Source organism: Cavia porcellus, unplaced genomic scaffold (genome assembly GCF_034190915.1).
Source record: "Cavia porcellus strain 051 isolate PalLab524CR breed Dunkin Hartley unplaced genomic scaffold, mCavPor4.1 scaffold_8, whole genome shotgun sequence".
In the NCBI taxonomy this organism is placed as follows: Eukaryota; Metazoa; Chordata; class Mammalia; order Rodentia; family Caviidae; genus Cavia; species Cavia porcellus.
In genome coordinates, this window is record NW_026947491.1 from 9,829,007 (window position 1) to 9,846,635 (window position 17,629).

The following is a 17,629-nucleotide window of genomic DNA, read 5'->3' on the forward strand; positions in this document are numbered from 1 at the left end:
TAACCATTTCATCTTCCATTTTTTTTCTTCAGGACTTAAACAAACATATTATTGAGACTTGAAAAGTGCTTGACTTAAGGACAAATCTGAATTCTTTTCTGATAATGCCACAGTTAGGTTTCTACGATAAAAAGTGAAACTTCTCAGAGTTCACTTAAACTAAACTAAGACTTTCTTAGCATTTGTCAAGGTTAGTCTAGATTACTTAGTATGAGTGTGAGTGTAGTTCCCTGGTGCTTGCCTACATTACAGTATATGCATTATATAACGGTTAAATAGCACTATTAATCAGTAGTAGGTGATTTCACATTGATGATGGGATTGCTTTTGTGTTTTCCTAATTGGGGAGGAACAGTGTTAGTTTTCATGGTTTCTCGAGATTAATTATGCAGTGTTGCATGTTGCTTATGTATTTTGCTTACAGGAGACTGTATGTATATATTTGTTTAATCACTGCCAGTAACTAAGTAGAACAAAAGAACCCATAGATTTTGGTGTTTGACTCTCATGGAATCTCAACCTCTGGAAGAAAGATAAAACTTTCAGAAATAAGTCTTTGCTTCAGCTAGGAAGGGGGAAAAGGAAGTAGAACTGGACACTAATTTCTCATGGGCTAATTGCTATCACCGAACAGTGGAGAGAAGGAGTAAAGCCCTGCTGTTCCTGGTGTAGGGTGGTGGGAGGTGCAGAGCCTTAAGGACAGTCTCATTTATTTAAGTTTTGGGAAAACACACAACTAAAATATGTTGATTTGTGTACATTCTGTTGTGTAAAAAAAATCAAAAATTTTTTCTTCATTTTAGCTCAACAGTAAAAGTCAAGGTCTACAGAAGACTACCAGTTCATCTTTGGAAGAAATAATGGATAAAGAATATGACAAGTTTGATGTTGAAATAAAGAGTGTGCAACTACTCTTTGCAAGAGCAGGTATAGCACTGATCAACTTTCAGAATACTGAAATTAGTGTGAATGGCTTAAGTCAGATACATGTATGTGTTCATGTGCATATATAAACCTTTATAACGATTTTGCACAAATAAGTATTGGTGCTTAAGAAAACCATATAGAAGCATATTATGCAAACCACTGTCAGTTATAAACTGAAACAGTATTTGCCAATTCATCTTAGGGTGGTGTTTGAACCCAGTCAATTCACAAATTGTATTTTTGCAATATGATGTAAAACAGTTCAGAATCCAAAATGGAAGCTGTGATTGGTTCAGGTTCCTCTGTCCTGATGCTTTTTGGAATGTTTTGATGTCATTTTCCCATGTTGCCTTTATTATTATATATGTTACTTATCTTTTTTTTTAATTTTATTTAAAGAGAAAAAAACAGGAAAAGGGTACAAGTTATACAGAATTTCAGAAAAAAAAGTAGGAAATCACTAGTTAATAGATTACATATTGTCATCTTAGAAATAATTGTTCAAGTTACAAAATTAAAGCATATAAAGTGGACATTCAAACAGTGAGACTGCAAACAGTTCTGTTCAGTGATCCAATAAAACTCGGTAATATGGTTACCTATCTTATACACTTAAATATACATGCAGTTATGTCCTGTAGAGCACTTTCTTTTCCTCTCTTTTGTACAATGACAATTACACATTTTGGGTTTTATTACTCCCACTGTTCTTATTACTTTTTTTTGAAAAAAGTAAAACCAAATGTGACATAATAGGACAGAGTCAGTCAAATCAAAAGGATGGACATAATACATAATGTAAAAACAAAATACAAGGTGATCAACAATGGTTACCCTTAATGCCTCTTGCTATCTTAAAAAGAATTGTCTATATCATCAGTTACAATAAAATTGAACAAAACAGATGTGGTGTATTCTCTATCCCATGAGTAAAGGCTTCGGGTATTTATACTTTCTCTAGTTTTACAGGCATTAAGTATTTATTAAATGTCTTTGTATATCACTTTGTGATAGATCATCAGAGAAAAGTACAGGCAAAATTACGGAGTACAGTGTACAATCTATAAGAGTGAGTTTTTTGTACACTAAGGGCCTGTTAGTTCCTGTAAGGCAAATACACAAACCATTAAACTTCCCTTTTTGAGTATGTATTTACAAACAGTTGAAGTACAAGTGACAAAACATGCTCCACATTGCCATCAGGAAGACATGTACAAGACAGCCATTGGGAAATCTATCTTTAAGATTTTCTTTTCTTGAAAAAGTGATTATCACACTTTTTTTTGCTACTAGGGATCAAACTCACAACTTGGTGCATGTCAGGAAGGCGCTTATGCCACTGAGCTAAATCCCCAGTCCATTATCCGATGTTTTTATCATAAAATCTTGCATTACAAAACTTTTTCTCTGCCATCATATGTGAAGCAAATGTAATTATTGCTCTTAGGAATTCCATCAACCTTACCCCCACCCTTTTGTGCTTTTTTCCCCTACTTTTTACCATAGCTACCTATCTTGATTGCTAACTCTGGAATTGAGGTAATTCCTGTTTTTTTTCCCCCCTTCTTGTTTTTTTTTTTTTTTGTGTGTGTGTGTGTGTACACAACCTTGTGTTTGCCAAGCAGGCACTTAGGCCACTGAGCCCCCTATGCTTGCTTTGAAATGCAAGCATTGTCATATAAACATTTTCAAAAAGTATATAGAATTATCTTTATATCACAGTCTCTGTGAGCCTATGTTTAAAATACAGGTTACCCTAGTTCCGTGGTACAGTGCTTGCCTAGCATGTGTGAAGCCCTCAGTTTGATCCCCAGTACAGCAAAAATATCTTGTATAATGAAAGAATTAAAAGTGAGCATTGACTCTGTCCCTTCACTATTTTCTACTAAAAGTTTTCTGCAGAATAGTCGATAATGCATTAAAATTAATTTAAACTCCTTTTTTGAAGGGGAAAACTGGAAGAAGTGCCGTTTTCAGCACCCGTCCACTATGCATATACTGCAGCCCATGGATATTCATGTGGAGCTAGCCAAGGCGATGGTAGAGAAGGACACGAGAATGGCCAGGTAATGCGTGGGTTTCTTTTGTTTCAGAAACCAACAAAGTGAATGCTGTCCATATCAGCTACTGGATAGATTTCTGTGGGAGACAGAAAATTAAAATACATTTTAAAGAAATGATAATTTGAATTATATGTAACCTTTTGAGAAGTTTTATCTAGACTTTTAGACAGTATAAAATTAGGTGATCTGTGTCTTTAAATGGCTTTCAGGTGCATTATAGCTCTTTCAAGGTGCATTATTAATGAGGTAAAGCCTCCAGAAACATGTTTCACCATGAAACTACCTGAAATCTTTAAAAAATCTAAGAGGATAAAAATTAAAACTGAATTTTGGTCAGTTAAACTGCCCTTTAGAAAAACATTTTTGTTGACATATGGTTGGCATTCAGTAGGCTGAGTCGTTGAAAGTGTATGATTTGGTAAGTTTTGACATGTGTGTATCTCCGTGAAAATTTCACAGGCAAGTAATGAACACATCCATCACCTCCAAAAGTTTCCTTGAACTCTGGTATTTCCTCCTTCCCTTCCTTTCCCTGTCTAATTCCTCTCCCCCTCAACCAATCCTTGGACAACATTGGTCTGTTTTCTGACACTGGGGATTTGTTAGAATTTTCTAGAATTTTATATGAATGAAAACATAGATTTTTAATTTTTTGTTTGATCTCTTTGAACATAATTAGTGATTCATTCACGTTGGTGTATGTATCAGCAATTCCTTCATACTCTTTACCAGATAGATGTTAAACCAACTGTCTTACTAGAGAAACCTTACTTGGTAATATTCAAAATATCATGGGGAATAATTTGCAAAAATTTTGTTAACAAGTGTTGTATCTGTGTTCATGAAGGATATTGATCCATGCTTTTCTTTTTTGTTTTGATATTAGGGTAATATTGGCTATGTGGGAAATGTTACATAGAAATCAGTTTTCTTTCTTTCTTTCTCTCTCTCTCTCTTTCTTTCTTTCTTTCTATGTTTGGAAGAATTTTAAAATCTTTTTGTAAAGAGGAAGAAGTGTCTATTTTCCCATCCATCGGCTGCGTGTTTCTTGCAGCCCATGGGTATTCATGTGGAGTTGGCCAAGGGGACGTTAGAAAAAGACGTTAGAATGGCCGTCAGCACTTGGAGTTTTTCTTTTTTTTCTAGGTTTTAAACTATAAATTTAGTTTATTATAGAGATTCACATGTATTCAGATTGTTTTGAATCATCCTTTGAGTGTTGCAAATATTTTACATGATTTTAAGAAATTTATCTTTGTTGTTTGGTTTATTAGCATAAAATTATAGTATTTTCTTATTTGTTTAATACATTAATAATCTGTAGTCATGTTATCTCTCTCAATTCTGGTATTAGTGACTTGAGTTTTCTTTCTCTTTTTTTTTTTTCCTACAAGTTTTGCTAGAGATTTATGAGTTTTCTTAACCTTCTTTTTAATTTCAAATATTTTCTCAAGTCGACTTCTGTTTTTGCCTTTTTTTGGTCCTCATTTCTACCCTGATGTTTACTGCTGTTCTTTTTTCCTGCGTATTTTGAGTTTTGTTGCCCTTTCATTCACATTTTCTTGAGGTAGTAGTTGAGGTCATTCGTTTGAGCCTTGTTGCTCATGTAGGCATGTAGCGCTGTGAGTTTCCCTCTAACCACTGCTGCCTTTATCCTGACCCTAAAAGCCCACCTGCAGGTAGGCATCTGTAAGCCCGGCTATTCACAGCCCAGCCAGGAAGCCAGGGATAACTTAAAAGAGTTTTATGGCGGCAGTGGCTGCACAGTGAGTTGGAGACAGGCAGACTGGGGTGGGTGCAGGGAACAGCTGTGGGGCCAGTTGCTGAGGACAGCAGGCCTGTGACACAGCGTGGACAGATGGACAGATGGCCTCAGGGAACTTACACTGCAGCCAGGGATGTGAGATGAGCTAGTGTATCCGTATTTGACTTGTGAAGTGCTCCCAAGTGCTCTGTTAAAATAAATAAGAGACAAGGAGATAGTGACAGGATAGATACTCTTTTCCACTAATGATGAGAAATCTTGGATATTTGGAAATAAAGTATACATGGCGGTTTTGGTTTTAAAAAGAGAATTTGTTTAGTATGTTTAGGCTTTGTAAAAATCTTTAAAAGTTTGGCTGCTTAAAAAAGGATACCTGGAAATTAAATTACCAGGTATCCTTAAATTAATTAAATTACCTGGAAACCTGACTTTAAATCCCAGTTGGCTGACAGTATTGTCAGCATAAGCCGGGGATTGGATTAGAACTTGTCTACAGTAACTCGACTCTGCAGCTCCTTCCCCCTCTGCAGTACTGATGGAGAGGCTGGCTGATCCTGAAATCTTACAGCTGAATTGTGTTTTTAGATTTAAAGCATCAGGAGGACTTCCTTTGATGCATGTGAGGATTTCAGACCAGAAGATGAAAGATGTGCTGTGTTTGATTAACAGTATACCTTTGCCACAGAAATCATCAACTCAATCTCCAGAGAGACAGGTAATGGGTATGACACAAATATTCAGTCTTCTGTTTTCAGACAACTGCTGTAATAGAGTAGCAGTCGGAAGGCAGTTTTAGGGCAAACTTTATGCTTGAAAGAACCAAAAATACAGGAAAGGAAAATAAAATAGAAAACATACTTTAAATAAAATTAGAAATATAAATCATCTTAGAAATGTTACAAATAAAATAATGGGGATAAAATTTCCTTTTGTGTTGGACTTTAAAGTTCTGAGTCACTTTAATTGAAATAATTTTCATAGCATAAAAGAAATGTTGGGCCAGGCATGGTGGCACATACCTGTAATTTCAGCACTTGTGAGGCAGAGGCAGGAGGATCACTGAGTTCACAGCCAGCTTGGACTACATAATGAGATCAAGGCCAGCGTGAACTACTAGTGAAAACCCTCCTCTCCACCCCAAACACACAGAAGAAATGTTGGATTTCTGCTTATTTAGAAACACATTTTGAGAGAATCATCTGATGCTGAACTCATTTTCTAGGGACCTCTGATGTTCACAGCAGCTAAATGATAAACATTAATGAATCACCTTATCTGCTAGAGTTATACATAATTTTATCTTTTAAACATGATGACAATCTTAATTTGTAAATTTCAACTATTATTCAGTTACAGAATTTATCCTTCCTTTTTTATTTAAAATTTTTTTAAAAAACAGTATCCTGCTGTATAGTTCAGGCTGGCCTCGAACTCACAACAATCTCCTTGCCTCAGCCTCCTGAGTGCTAGGATTATAGGCACGTGTCCCCGTGTCTGGATGTCATGTATTCTGTTGGAAGATTTATATATGGCGTGTATGAGTTTTTCCATCTCTGAACTTTGTTAGTTTTCAGTCTCGTGTGTATTTAATCCTGTGAAATTCATATTTTGTTTTTGTTTCTGTGTACTTTGCTAGGTATCGTCAGTTCCTGTTGCTTCAAGTGGGACAAAAGTTCTCCTTGGTACTTCATTATTGCTGAGTGAAATGGATTCAGGTAAGGAGTGTAAAAGTGTGTTTCTAAATTATCTTTATCACAATAACTTTTTTTTTTTCAGAAAAGTAGAGGTGTTAGGAGTGCATTACAGCAGTCTGCTGGTTCTGGTTCTCGTGCTGTTACCTAACAGTGTGCCTTCAGTTATTTACGTTTGGAAGGTCAGGTTTCTTTACTAAAGCCCTTTTGGTGGTCAACAATTTTTACTTCAGGTTCTAAATAAGCTACTTGATGATCTGATCTCTGTGTGATCCTTTTCCGTAGCCATGCTTAGTTGATCTTTTGAGATTTCAAGCTAGAGCATAAGCTTGGCAGAGATAATAAGTATGTCTGTTCTGGTCACTCTTAAGTTCTTGGTGGCTGACACAGCTTGGAACATGGTAGATGGGTCAGTAACTATTTCATGGAGTACTCAATGAGTGAACTAAGCCAAAAATGAAGTCACTGAAGGAAAGATTGTAGTGCTGTTTGATTTCAACTTTGATTATCACGTGCCTAACTGAGTCACCTCGTGGGACTTGATAAAAGCTCTGGGGCAGTTTTGAGTGTGAATATAGAGTTACATCTAATGCATAAACTTTGCCTGAGAGGACTTGGGCTTGAGTGCTTTGTGCAGTGTTTAGTGGATGTCTTTCTACTCTAGAGTCTGACGATGAGTATTTCGACGCTGAAGACGGTGCCTCCCAGGTGCCTAGAGGTGCGCCAGGCTCCGAACCCCGAAAGGCTGCGGAGGTTCCGAACGAGGCCCTCGTTAATCTTCTGCTCAAGTTTGAAGTTAAAGAAGTATGTGTACTTTTTGTCTATGAATGTATTCTTGTCATCATTAAACTGTTTCATGGTAGACCACACATCAGGTTAGGAAAATGTACCCCCACACACCATGTCAAAACAATGAAAGTCTTTTTTTTCTTTTTTTTTAAAATAGGGATGACTTGTGGTTTGATCTATTTTGGAAGAGCTCAGAGCTTTTAATTAGGATTTGTGTTTTTTCAGACAGTTTCTGACTTTTTTTTTTTTTGTGGTACTGGAGATTTAATCCAGGAATCATAGAGCTACTTCCCTGGCTCTTTTTTGTTTGTATTTTGAGACAAGGTCTTGATAAGTTGCCCAGGCTGTTTCTGACCTTGGATTCCCCTTTGTAGCTGGGATTACCAGCATGTGTCACAAAGTTCAGCTTATTTTTTTAACTTTCATTTGTGAGTTAAATAATAGTTGCTCATTGTCATATTTATAGTTTGGAAAAATGTAAACATCCTAAATTTCCAGCATGCTTTTTCTGCCCTTTAAAAGTCATCTAGTAAACTGAGTGTGGTGGCACACAAATGTAATCCCAGCACGCAGGAGCCTGAGGCAAGAGAATCCCGCAAGTCCAAGGGCAGCCTGGGCTACAAAGTGAGCTCAAGGCCAGACTGTACTGCTTAGCGAGACCCTGTCTCAAAATGGTCCAAAAAATAAGTCATGTAGTAAAAGGAAACCTGGAAATACGGTCATGGTATATAGTTACTTGATGAAAATGGAATGTACACTAGCAAGGACATAATCTCTTTAAAATTTCATATACATGTTTTCTTTGATAAGTACAGATTGTTCATCTCGGGGTGCGGTGTTTACAGCTACAGATCTGAGAAATGTCACTGATTTGACTTGTGCATGCGGACCAAGCATTGCTGGTATTTGTTTGAAGTGAGATGCGTTAGCCTTTTTAGCCTGCTGTCTTCCTCTTCCTCTTTGACCCCCAGTAGCAGCAGACCTCTCAGCTTTGTTTTCTATTGCACTCACATACTTGCTCTCCCCCACTGCTGCTCTTTGTCCTGTCCTCTTCATCTCCGGGCTGTATCTTTGCAGCAGCTTCCTGACCGCTGCTCTGTTATCCATAAGGCAGCCAAAGCGACCCTTTTAACACGGAGGCCGCGTCCTGGTGCTGCTCTGTTCGTGCCCTCCCCTGGCTCAGTGATGACTTGTTCTTTCCTGTGGCCTGCAAGGCCTTGCAGGGATCACCCACCCGCCTGCCTGTTTGGGCCACTGTTTTCTGCTTGCTTCCTCTGTTGCAGTTGCGTTTCTTGCATTCCTCCAGTGAGTGCGGTGCCGTCCTCCACCAGACATCGGTGTTGATGTTGGAAATGGGTGGGGAGCGAAGTCCTTGCACCGCCAAGTCCACTAAATGTGTTTTTTCTCACATATGTGCACCAGAACTTTCTCTGCTTGCCATTTTTTGGTTGGGGACACTTTCCTAGCATGGCTTGGTTCTTGTGTGCTTCAAGCGCTTGTATGTGTCTCCTCACTGGGAAGACCTGACTACCTCAAGAGAGCAGTGTTCCTTTTCCTTCTCTCTCTGGCATGTCGGGCACATGAGGGCAAGAACTATGTCTGGCCTGCTTAACCTTGGTCTTTTTAGCTCCTGGGACAGCCTGATACATGCATGGTACATGATATGCAATAAATACTTCATTGACTATTGAATGAACTGAGGTGAAAACAGAACTATTGAAGGAAAAAGAATAATGCTGTTTGGAATACTTTTCCCAGTAGAACTTTTTAAAAAGGTTTCTATAGTGAAATCTATCAGTTTTTTTCTTTATGACCCAGTTTTAGTGTATGCCTAGAAAATTCTCACAAAATACTTACCCATGTTTATATATATATATAAAATCTATGTATGTATATATATATAGATAGATATAGATAAAACCTACGTATATATATATATATATATATATATAAATATATATATATATATATATTTATATATATATATAAAATGTATATATTTTCCCCCTTTTACTTTTGTGGGTCCCAGGAATCGAACGCAGGACCTTATGCTTGTCAAGGCAGGCCCTGTGCCACTGAGCTATATTCCTGGCCCCATGTTTTATGTATTTACGATTTCATTGCTTTTGTTTAAATAATGAGTAGGAAGCTTATTTTGTATATAAAGTGTGTGCTGAACTTTACTTACTGTATTATCTTGTTGTTATCTTCTGTTTTTGGTTGCTTTTGGCTTGATTTTTCTTAAGTACATAATCATACCACCTGCTAATATTAGTGTGCCTTTTCCATAGTTTTTCTATTTTACTGGCTACCATTGCTGTTTATCAAGTTACCCGCACGCTTAGCTGCTTAAGACAGCTATTTTTGTTTGCTCATGCATTGTGGGTTAGGGGTACCAAAAAGCCCAGCTGGACTACTCTGGGTTTGCCTGTTGTCTTTGATCAGGTGTTACCTGGGGCTTCAGTCACTGGAAGCCTTGGGGTGCAGGTCCTTTGGTTCCCTTGGAGGCTGGCGGAGGCTGGCGGAGGCTGAGGGCTGGCTGCTATCTGGGCTTGACGCTCCAGGTTCCCATGGTGATTGTCAGCTTTCCCAGGCCCTTTGTGTTACCAGAGTCCTCTGCACTCTATTGATTGAGGCATTCACAGGCTGTCCAGGTTCAGGAGGAAGCAGCACAGACCTCTGTCTTTTGGAGAGTGTATTAAAGAATTTTGGGGGAAAATAAATAAATAAATAAATAAATAAATAAATAAATAGAGGGAGTTTATATCTTTTAAAAGATACCATGCTTTGCTTTTTATTATCTAAATGTATCAGCTGCCATTCCACAATTAACTTAAGTAATATGATAACAAGCACTCTCGTCATAACTTTTTCTCTTGTTTTTGTTTTGTAGACATGGTCTTGCTTTGTAGTGCAGGCTGGCCTTGAGCTATTGGCAATCCTCTTGCCTCAGCCTCCTGAGTGCTGGGATTACAGGCATATGCCCGCTGCCTGACTTTCTTGTCATAAATTTTTACTTGAATAGCTTCTGTTATCACCAAATGTGATTTTAGTTTGAGAAAATATTAAGGAAGACTTCATAAATTCTAAATTTTTCTAAACTTAAAAAAGTCAACAAAAGATGTTAAATTTCACCATAATCTTTTATACAGGAATTTATACTCTTGATAATGATAATTTATAACATTAAATAACTTTATGGTGGGAAAGGGGTCTGAGCAAAGTTTTAACTGTATTCATGGTGATGTGTATGGAGAAAGACTTTGTTTTTTATTTGAACTATGACTTAAACTTTTGTCAACTTTTCACTTGGCTATGCTAATTCTTTTAGGTAATTTTGGAATTTACTAAACAACAGAAAGAAGAAGATACAATTCTAGTATTTAATGTTACTCAGTTAGGAACAGAGGCCACAGTGAGAACTTTCGACCTAACTGTGGTGTCTTATTTAAAGAAGATCAGCTTGGATTACCATGAAATTCAAGGTAATATTCCTAAAAATGGAAGTGATAAAAGTAGCACTTTTAAGCATCTAAAACACTTCTATTTCTATGATAGTATCTATTATAAACAAGAGTAAACATTGTTCAAAACACTTTACAAATAACAATTCATTTAAATCTTATAATAACATAGTGTTACTGTTGGTAGTTTTATGTAACTAAGGTATAGATTTCTTATAAAATTTACCCTTGGTCTAACAAGGAGTAGCAGAGCCATGAATGAAATCTTGGCAGTCCGGCAGGCTAGCAGTCTAGGGTTGCTGTTCTCAGCTACTCTGATCTGTTACCTCTGCCTTTGTGTAACTCTCCTTAGCAAACACAGGGACAGACAAAAAGGGTCAGAGAAGAATTCAGTAGCTTCCTTCATGTCATGTATTTATGGCTAGAAGACTGGAGAGTTTGTCTCTGATCCTACAATGTTGAGGGTCCCCTTTGTTTTTTCTTTCTGAGACAGGGTCTTACTATGTAAGGCAACTGGTCTTGAATTTTGCTAATTTAGCCCCAGCTGACCTCAAACTCATGGTGATCCTCCAACACTGCTTCCTGAGGGCTGGGATTACAACAGCTGTGCCTGGCAGGTCCCAGGCTTTCTGTGCAGTAGTGGTCACATGTCATAAGCTCCAGTTAAAAATAAAAATGGGAGAGTACGAAGTTCACTCTCTTAGAAGCTCAACAACTTTATTCATCTCAGTATTTATCTTGTGACCTCAGATATTTGAGGCATGAAGGAATAAAATGTATGATAATTAAAATTCTTTAGTGCTTCAGTCAAATATAGAGGCCTGGGTTTTATAATTTGAGAGTATTTGTAACTGAAATCAGCCTCAATTTAGAAAAGAAATATTTTACGTTACTATTTTTTTGTACAGAAAGAAAGAATTTACAGAAACAAAGAGGGAAATGTAGATGATAAATTTTCTAGGCTGTTTTGTTGTCATGGAGGACTAGGACTCGGGAGAAAGATGTCCTGTGCGGTGGGGAAGCAGGAGTAGAAGTCCAGTGGTAAGGTGGGCGGTGGGCGGCTGCTCCCTTCCCAGGGCCTGCGTGCGAGCTGCTCCCTGGCCCAGTGCAGGGGTGGAGGCTGCTTGTGTTTAAACTTTCCAGGAAGCATTGCAGTTTGCTTCTCTTGAAATTCTCTTCTCCCAGTCTACACAAAGTTCTCTCTCTATAAAGTTCTTTCATAGAATTTTAGACACAACAGAATCCCATCCAACTTGTTCGTTACATTGTTGAAAAATATGTCTGTAGTTTAAGTCAGGAAGGATAGAGGTGAGCTGGAATTGATATTTCTTGATGCTGGCACCTGTAGTCTGTTCTGCTGCCTTACTAATGAACATGTGGCCTTAAAAATATCTAAAGAAGCTTTGATTAGTTTTGAACAGATGTGAATTCAACTGAAAATAAATACATGTTTTAAAGTAAATTGGATGCCTAAGGCAAGAACTTGGAGTGGCTTATTTCTCCATGAGTGATGGTTTTAGTATTTAATAACCATGAAAATATGCACAGGTATTCTTTTGAAGCTTAATTAGCAGCTTTTATAAAGAAGTGTCTAGCAAGTTCTAGAAGCAACTTGTTTGAAAATGGTTTTTTTTTTTTTTTTCTGTAGGATCAAGAAAAAAGCCCCTTAACTTGATTAGCTCTTCTGACAAACCTGGGTCAGATCTTTTAAAAGTAGAGTATATTAAGGTAAGGACCATGGCAGTGCTGGAGAACCTGTGGAGAGATGAGAGCTCAGACTGCACCCCAAAACCCACTTTTTTATGGCAGAATGCCAATTAAGTGCAATTAAACCTGAATACTGAGATTTTTGTTTAGGAAAGAACAACTTCTACATTAGCATCTTTTGTCTTTGATTTGCCAGCACTAGTCTGGACTGTGCCCCTGGGAAGTGGACAGGACAGTGTGTTACTAATCATTCTGGGTGGTAGGTTAGTTTTTAACTGTTTCTTTTTGCACTTAAACACCTTGTTTCTCTTTCACTAAGTGAAGAGCTATTAGAAGGCTGCTGACCTCTTATTCTCAAATGCAGAAGCCTGGGCGGAAGAAGGCACTGTTTCTCTCTTTAGGGGCATAATTATATGTCCACACTTGTCTGTATAGTAGGTGACAGTTTGGCTAAGCCACATTCAAAGAAAAAAACACATTGGATCAGGTGCTGCAGAGAACTCCCAGGCCTGGAAAGAGACCAAGAAATGCACCAGGAAAGTGCTGAAGTAATTGATAAAATTAGGTTCATTTAAGATTTAATAGGTTTGTTTTAATCACTTATTATTTATTGAATGTCTATATGTGTTTCTAAATGGATTACACTACCAGGTGCTTAGAGACACAGATGACAAACATTATGTTTTGCAGGCAAATTATAAACTAGAAGGGAGAGGTACAAAAATAAATAATTAAAATGTGTTGATTGGTTGACAATATGATTATTATATAGCAGTGTAATATGAATATAATAAAGCAAAACAAAAGCATTGTGGGAGCAGACAAGCAGACAAGCAATGGCAGAAAACTCACAGGAGGTCATTTTTTTTTTTTTTTTGTCTTTTTCGTTTTTTTTTATCGGTACCGGGGATCGAACTCACGATTGATTTTTTGCAAGGCAGTCGCTTAAGCCACTGAGCTAAATCCCCGGCCCCGGGAGGTCATCTTTTGTGTTTGGAGTTACACTGTTTGTTTCAGGGATCAGAAATACAGTGAATAATAAGGCTGGGAGATTGCTTGAAGCAGTACAAAGACTTCATTAAATCAGAGCACCCTGATGATTGGATTTCTAAGAAGATGAGGTTTCTTTTACTGGAGATGTAAACAGACTTACCAGAGAAGTGGACAAGGGATTTCAGCATTAGGTGTCCAATGTACTAGATGACCTAGATGACCTTTGCACCTTCTACCTCCCAAGGTGTATCATTCTCACACCCTGCTGTAGGTTCCCTGAAGTGAGTACTTGTTCTCCCGGGCTCCCAGAGGAGAACACACAGCATGTTACAGTCAGTAAAATGCATGACTTTACAGTGGATTAATTACTTTGGTCTTAATTCCTTTGTTCATTTTTTATTTAGGCTGATAAGAGTGGACCTAGTTTTCAAACCACTTTTGAAAAAACTGAACAGACATTTAAGGTAAGAAATTCTATTAAAGCATATATCCTATTGAAAATAATTATTAATGGAAATCTTTAGTATTTTGGGGGGATAGGATCTGTGTAACTTGATGATATAGTCAAGAACCAATAAAAGTTAAAGATTAACCTTGTAAATACTCTGATTTTTAGTAAAGCTGTTACTTTTTTTAAATTTTAAAAGCCAAAGAATAATGATGATATAAAATTTCAAAACAAAGTAATAGGTTAACAGTGGTTATGTATTGTGTATTGTTCCCTTCAAAGTGATATTCATGTTACAAGATATAGGCATAAAAATGAAAGAGCAAACTTTTTTTGGACAAACTAATAGTTTAGTAGTATAGTTAACTATTGAGTGTATATAAAGAGTATATGTACATAGCTGGGCGTGGTGTCTCATGCCTGTAATCCCAGCACTTGGGAGGCTGAGGCAGGAGGATCGCTGTGAGTTCGAGACCAGCCTGGGCTACAAAGTGAGCTCAATGCCAGCCTAAACTGCATAGTGAGATCCTGCTTCAAAAAAGACAAAAAAAAAAAAAAAAAAAAAAAAAGAAGAGTCTGTACATATAGTCTTTCCCCTCTTTGTTTTCTCCTTTCACCTATTCCAGTTGTTCTTTCCTTTTGATCAGATTCTTTTCCTATCACTTGGCCCCTGTGTCATAGAATCACACATTCTTATGTGTGTATACAAGTGCCTGCCTTGACTCTGACCAGAAGAACTTCCAAACAGCTTTGTTCCCCAAAATATCAAAGATCAAAATGGGAATGATCTGTTTTGGGCAGTTTTTGGATTGCATCTTTTTGCATAATTACCACTTATTAAATAATCGTTTCATTATTAGTATTAATTAACCAACTCAAAATTAGTGCTTTCACTATACCCATTATAGGAAAAATACTGAGAACAGTTTAACAGCCTGTTGATAATATTGTAGCCATAGGAAGATTTACTTTAAAAATTTTCTGGTCCCCGTTTTTGTTTCTCCAGATGATTCTGAAAGACAAAACATGACCTTGAAGGCCAAGATCACAGACCCGGAAGTGGTGATTGTGGCCAGCCTGAGCAGGGCGGACGCTCCTGCGCTGTCGGCCTCCTTCCAGTGTAAGCTCTGTGTGTCTGCATCTGGGCTGGAGCAGGTGACGGAGGCATCCATCAAAGACCTGAGAGTGCTCGCTTGTCCTTTCCTCAGAGAGAAGAGGGGGCAAACCATCACCACAGTAAGCACTGCCTTGGGCCCTCAACTGAAGAATGACAGAAATAGCTGAGTCCGAGAATCTCAGAGCCTGAGTGCTGTCCAGGATTTAAGTGATTATTTAGTACAACCTCTGGTTTGCAGGCAGAGAGGTCAAGTTCTGCCAATGTTACCTGGCGAGTTGTGGCTGCTAGGGAAACAACTAGGGGCTGCCTCCAGACTAGTCCTCTTTTCATGATCTTCTGTTGAATTTTAGTTCAGATCAGTGTTTTTCAGCTATTTCTTTTGTTCACTAAGTATATCGAATGAGAGAAAAATAAATATTTAAGCTCAGATTAAAAAAAACTCAGGTGGAGTCACATGACAAAGGACTTCTGTGTTCCTCGGGACTAACTGGATAATCATCTGGAAACTGGTCATTTACCCTAACCCCTGCTCTAGTCATCAGCTCATTTTGTAGATACCTCATAATTATATTTTACAGAGTGAGTCACTGAAAAAATATGTTTGGAAAAAGAAACACTTTAAATTTCTGATAGTAAATGTGTGTCTTTACATCAGCATTTGGAATGAAGAACTTCATCAGAACTGATTGAAGTCCTTTAACAATATACATGGACTTGTCGTAATTCAGAAGAACCTTCACAAGAGTGTCTTAACTAATGTAATTTTTAATAGTAGTTTATAGTTCAGAATCTCAGTGGAGTGAGACATGGTTTGTGTAAGTGCATGTTATGTAAACATTAATGAAAATGTGACTTTTCATTTACTTGTCTAGGTCTTGCAGCCATGCTCTTTATCTATGGAAAAATGTACCTGGGCCTCGGGAAAACAGAATATCAATATTATGGTTAAAGAATTTATAATTAAGGTTGGTGCCTGACAGATTCTTTGTGTGTAAATTCTTGAAATAGTGTCTTTGGTCTCAGCATTGCTGTAAGTCACATATTTGGTAATCAGATTGCCTCTGGGTTAAAATACATTTTAAGTGCTTATTCTGTTTTCTTTAAGAGACTACTTTTTTAATACCTATACATGGCAGGAGTAGTTTTCTCTGTTTTATTTGCATTTGTGTGTGGTGTATGTGTCAGAGGGGAGAGAAGAGATAGAGAAACGAAGAAAGGATGGAGACATTATTTTTAGGCTTTTATTAATGTATAGTTTGATTTGGCCTGATAAGTATGTGATTAGATACTTAGCTTATATTTGTGGTGACAGATGTATGCTGGAAATCACTGGGGTTTGCTTTTTAAAAGATCTTTTACATTTAAAATATTAAAGAACAATCTATTTTCCAGTGTCATTCAAAATTCTTTCAGTAGGACTTCATTCCCCATTGTAAATAGGGAGCACATGATACTTTCTCAAATCTAGTTTGCTCTCTTTTGAAAGATGCAAAGATGAGACAGTTAATTCTAGTGATGCATAAATGATACTAGCTTTACTTTTGTAGGTCAGAGACCAGTATGATTGGATTAATACTTAAACTAATATCATTTGAACCATTTTAAATAACAACGCAGGTTTTTTTCAGTTTAAAACAGTACTGAGTAAAACCAGGTGTGGTGGCACATGCCTGCAATCCCAGCACTCAGGAGCCTGAAGCAAGAAAAGTGCCATGAGTTTGAGACCAGCTTGGAGTACATAGTGAATTCAAATGCAGCTTGAACTAAGCAAGATCCTGTTTTGAAAAAAGCAAGCACGTGGGGCTGGGAATTTAGCTCAGTGGCATAAGAGCCTGCCTTGCAAGCAGGCAGTTGTGAGTTCGATCCCTGGTACCGATAAAAATGAGAAAGACAAAAAAAAAAAAAAAAAAAAAAGCAAGCACGCAACAAACAAAAACACTAGAAAGGCTTAGATTGTGTTTTTCTCATGAATTTACCTTTTTTTTAACGATGTAGCATAATAAAAATGCATTTGCTTGTGTTTGCTCTAAGACATTAGGGTAAGTGTTATGGAGACTTCTTTTCTTTGTATAAATCATTTTTGATCTCCTTCTATACTTAAAAACACACCCTGTGTATGACATTGGCAGTACATGGTCTCTGCTTTCAACAAACTTAATGACCAGGGGAAGAGCAGTAGATCGGTGATTGTAACTTCGAATGCTAGAGGCGTGCACAGAAGCTGCTGGCAGCATGAACAAGGGGGCTGCGGTTCAGACTAGGATATCAAGAAAAGTTGTCTGAAAGGGACACATCTTGGACTAAGGACTGCAAGTTGGTGTAAGTTAGATAGATGGAGAGGAAGGGGAAGGTTTTCCAGACTGAATTTGCTGTCTGCACAGAGGCAAAGGTTGGAGAATGTTTTTGAAGAACTTAGAAGGATCATCCCCATGGCTGCATTCAGCGGTGTGTTTGAGTTATAGGACTGGGATGTTAGTTACAGATAACATTAATAAGACAAGGAGAAAGAAAGCAGTCGGTTGGCAGGCAAGTAGGTCAGGAATGTGGTGTACATCAGATCCTCTTTGTGATGAAGCAGTTGTATGTGTTTAGTGTGTTAGTGAAGAAAGGGTTGTGAGAAGTTAACAGTAAAGGAATCCTTTTAAATTATTTAACCGAGTATTTC

At 37.5% G+C, this 17,629-nt stretch overlaps 1 protein-coding gene across 2 annotated transcripts in view; it reads left to right on the plus strand.

Annotated features, from left to right (window-relative positions):
* Nucleotides 1-17,629, plus strand: part of LOC134477227 (intermembrane lipid transfer protein VPS13C-like) — a 39,656-nt gene that overhangs the window by 15,014 nt on the left and 7,013 nt on the right. The window contains exons 7-16 of one of the 2 annotated variants that reach the window (XM_063254325.1): nt 804-927; nt 2,876-2,993; nt 5,341-5,470; nt 6,392-6,470; nt 7,111-7,250; nt 10,567-10,720; nt 12,348-12,427; nt 13,804-13,863; nt 14,854-15,083; nt 15,837-15,929. In XM_063254325.1, the coding sequence (XP_063110395.1) occupies nt 804-927; nt 2,876-2,993; nt 5,341-5,470; nt 6,392-6,470; nt 7,111-7,250; nt 10,567-10,720; nt 12,348-12,427; nt 13,804-13,863; nt 14,854-14,877 (909 nt within the window). In that variant the 3' untranslated portion in view covers nt 14,878-15,083; nt 15,837-15,929. Of the gene's footprint in view, nt 1-803; nt 928-2,875; nt 2,994-5,340; nt 5,471-6,391; nt 6,471-7,110; nt 7,251-10,566; nt 10,721-12,347; nt 12,428-13,803; nt 13,939-14,853; nt 15,084-15,836; nt 15,930-17,629 lie in introns of those variants that run through there. The other variant, XM_063254324.1, reaches the window with a different exon arrangement.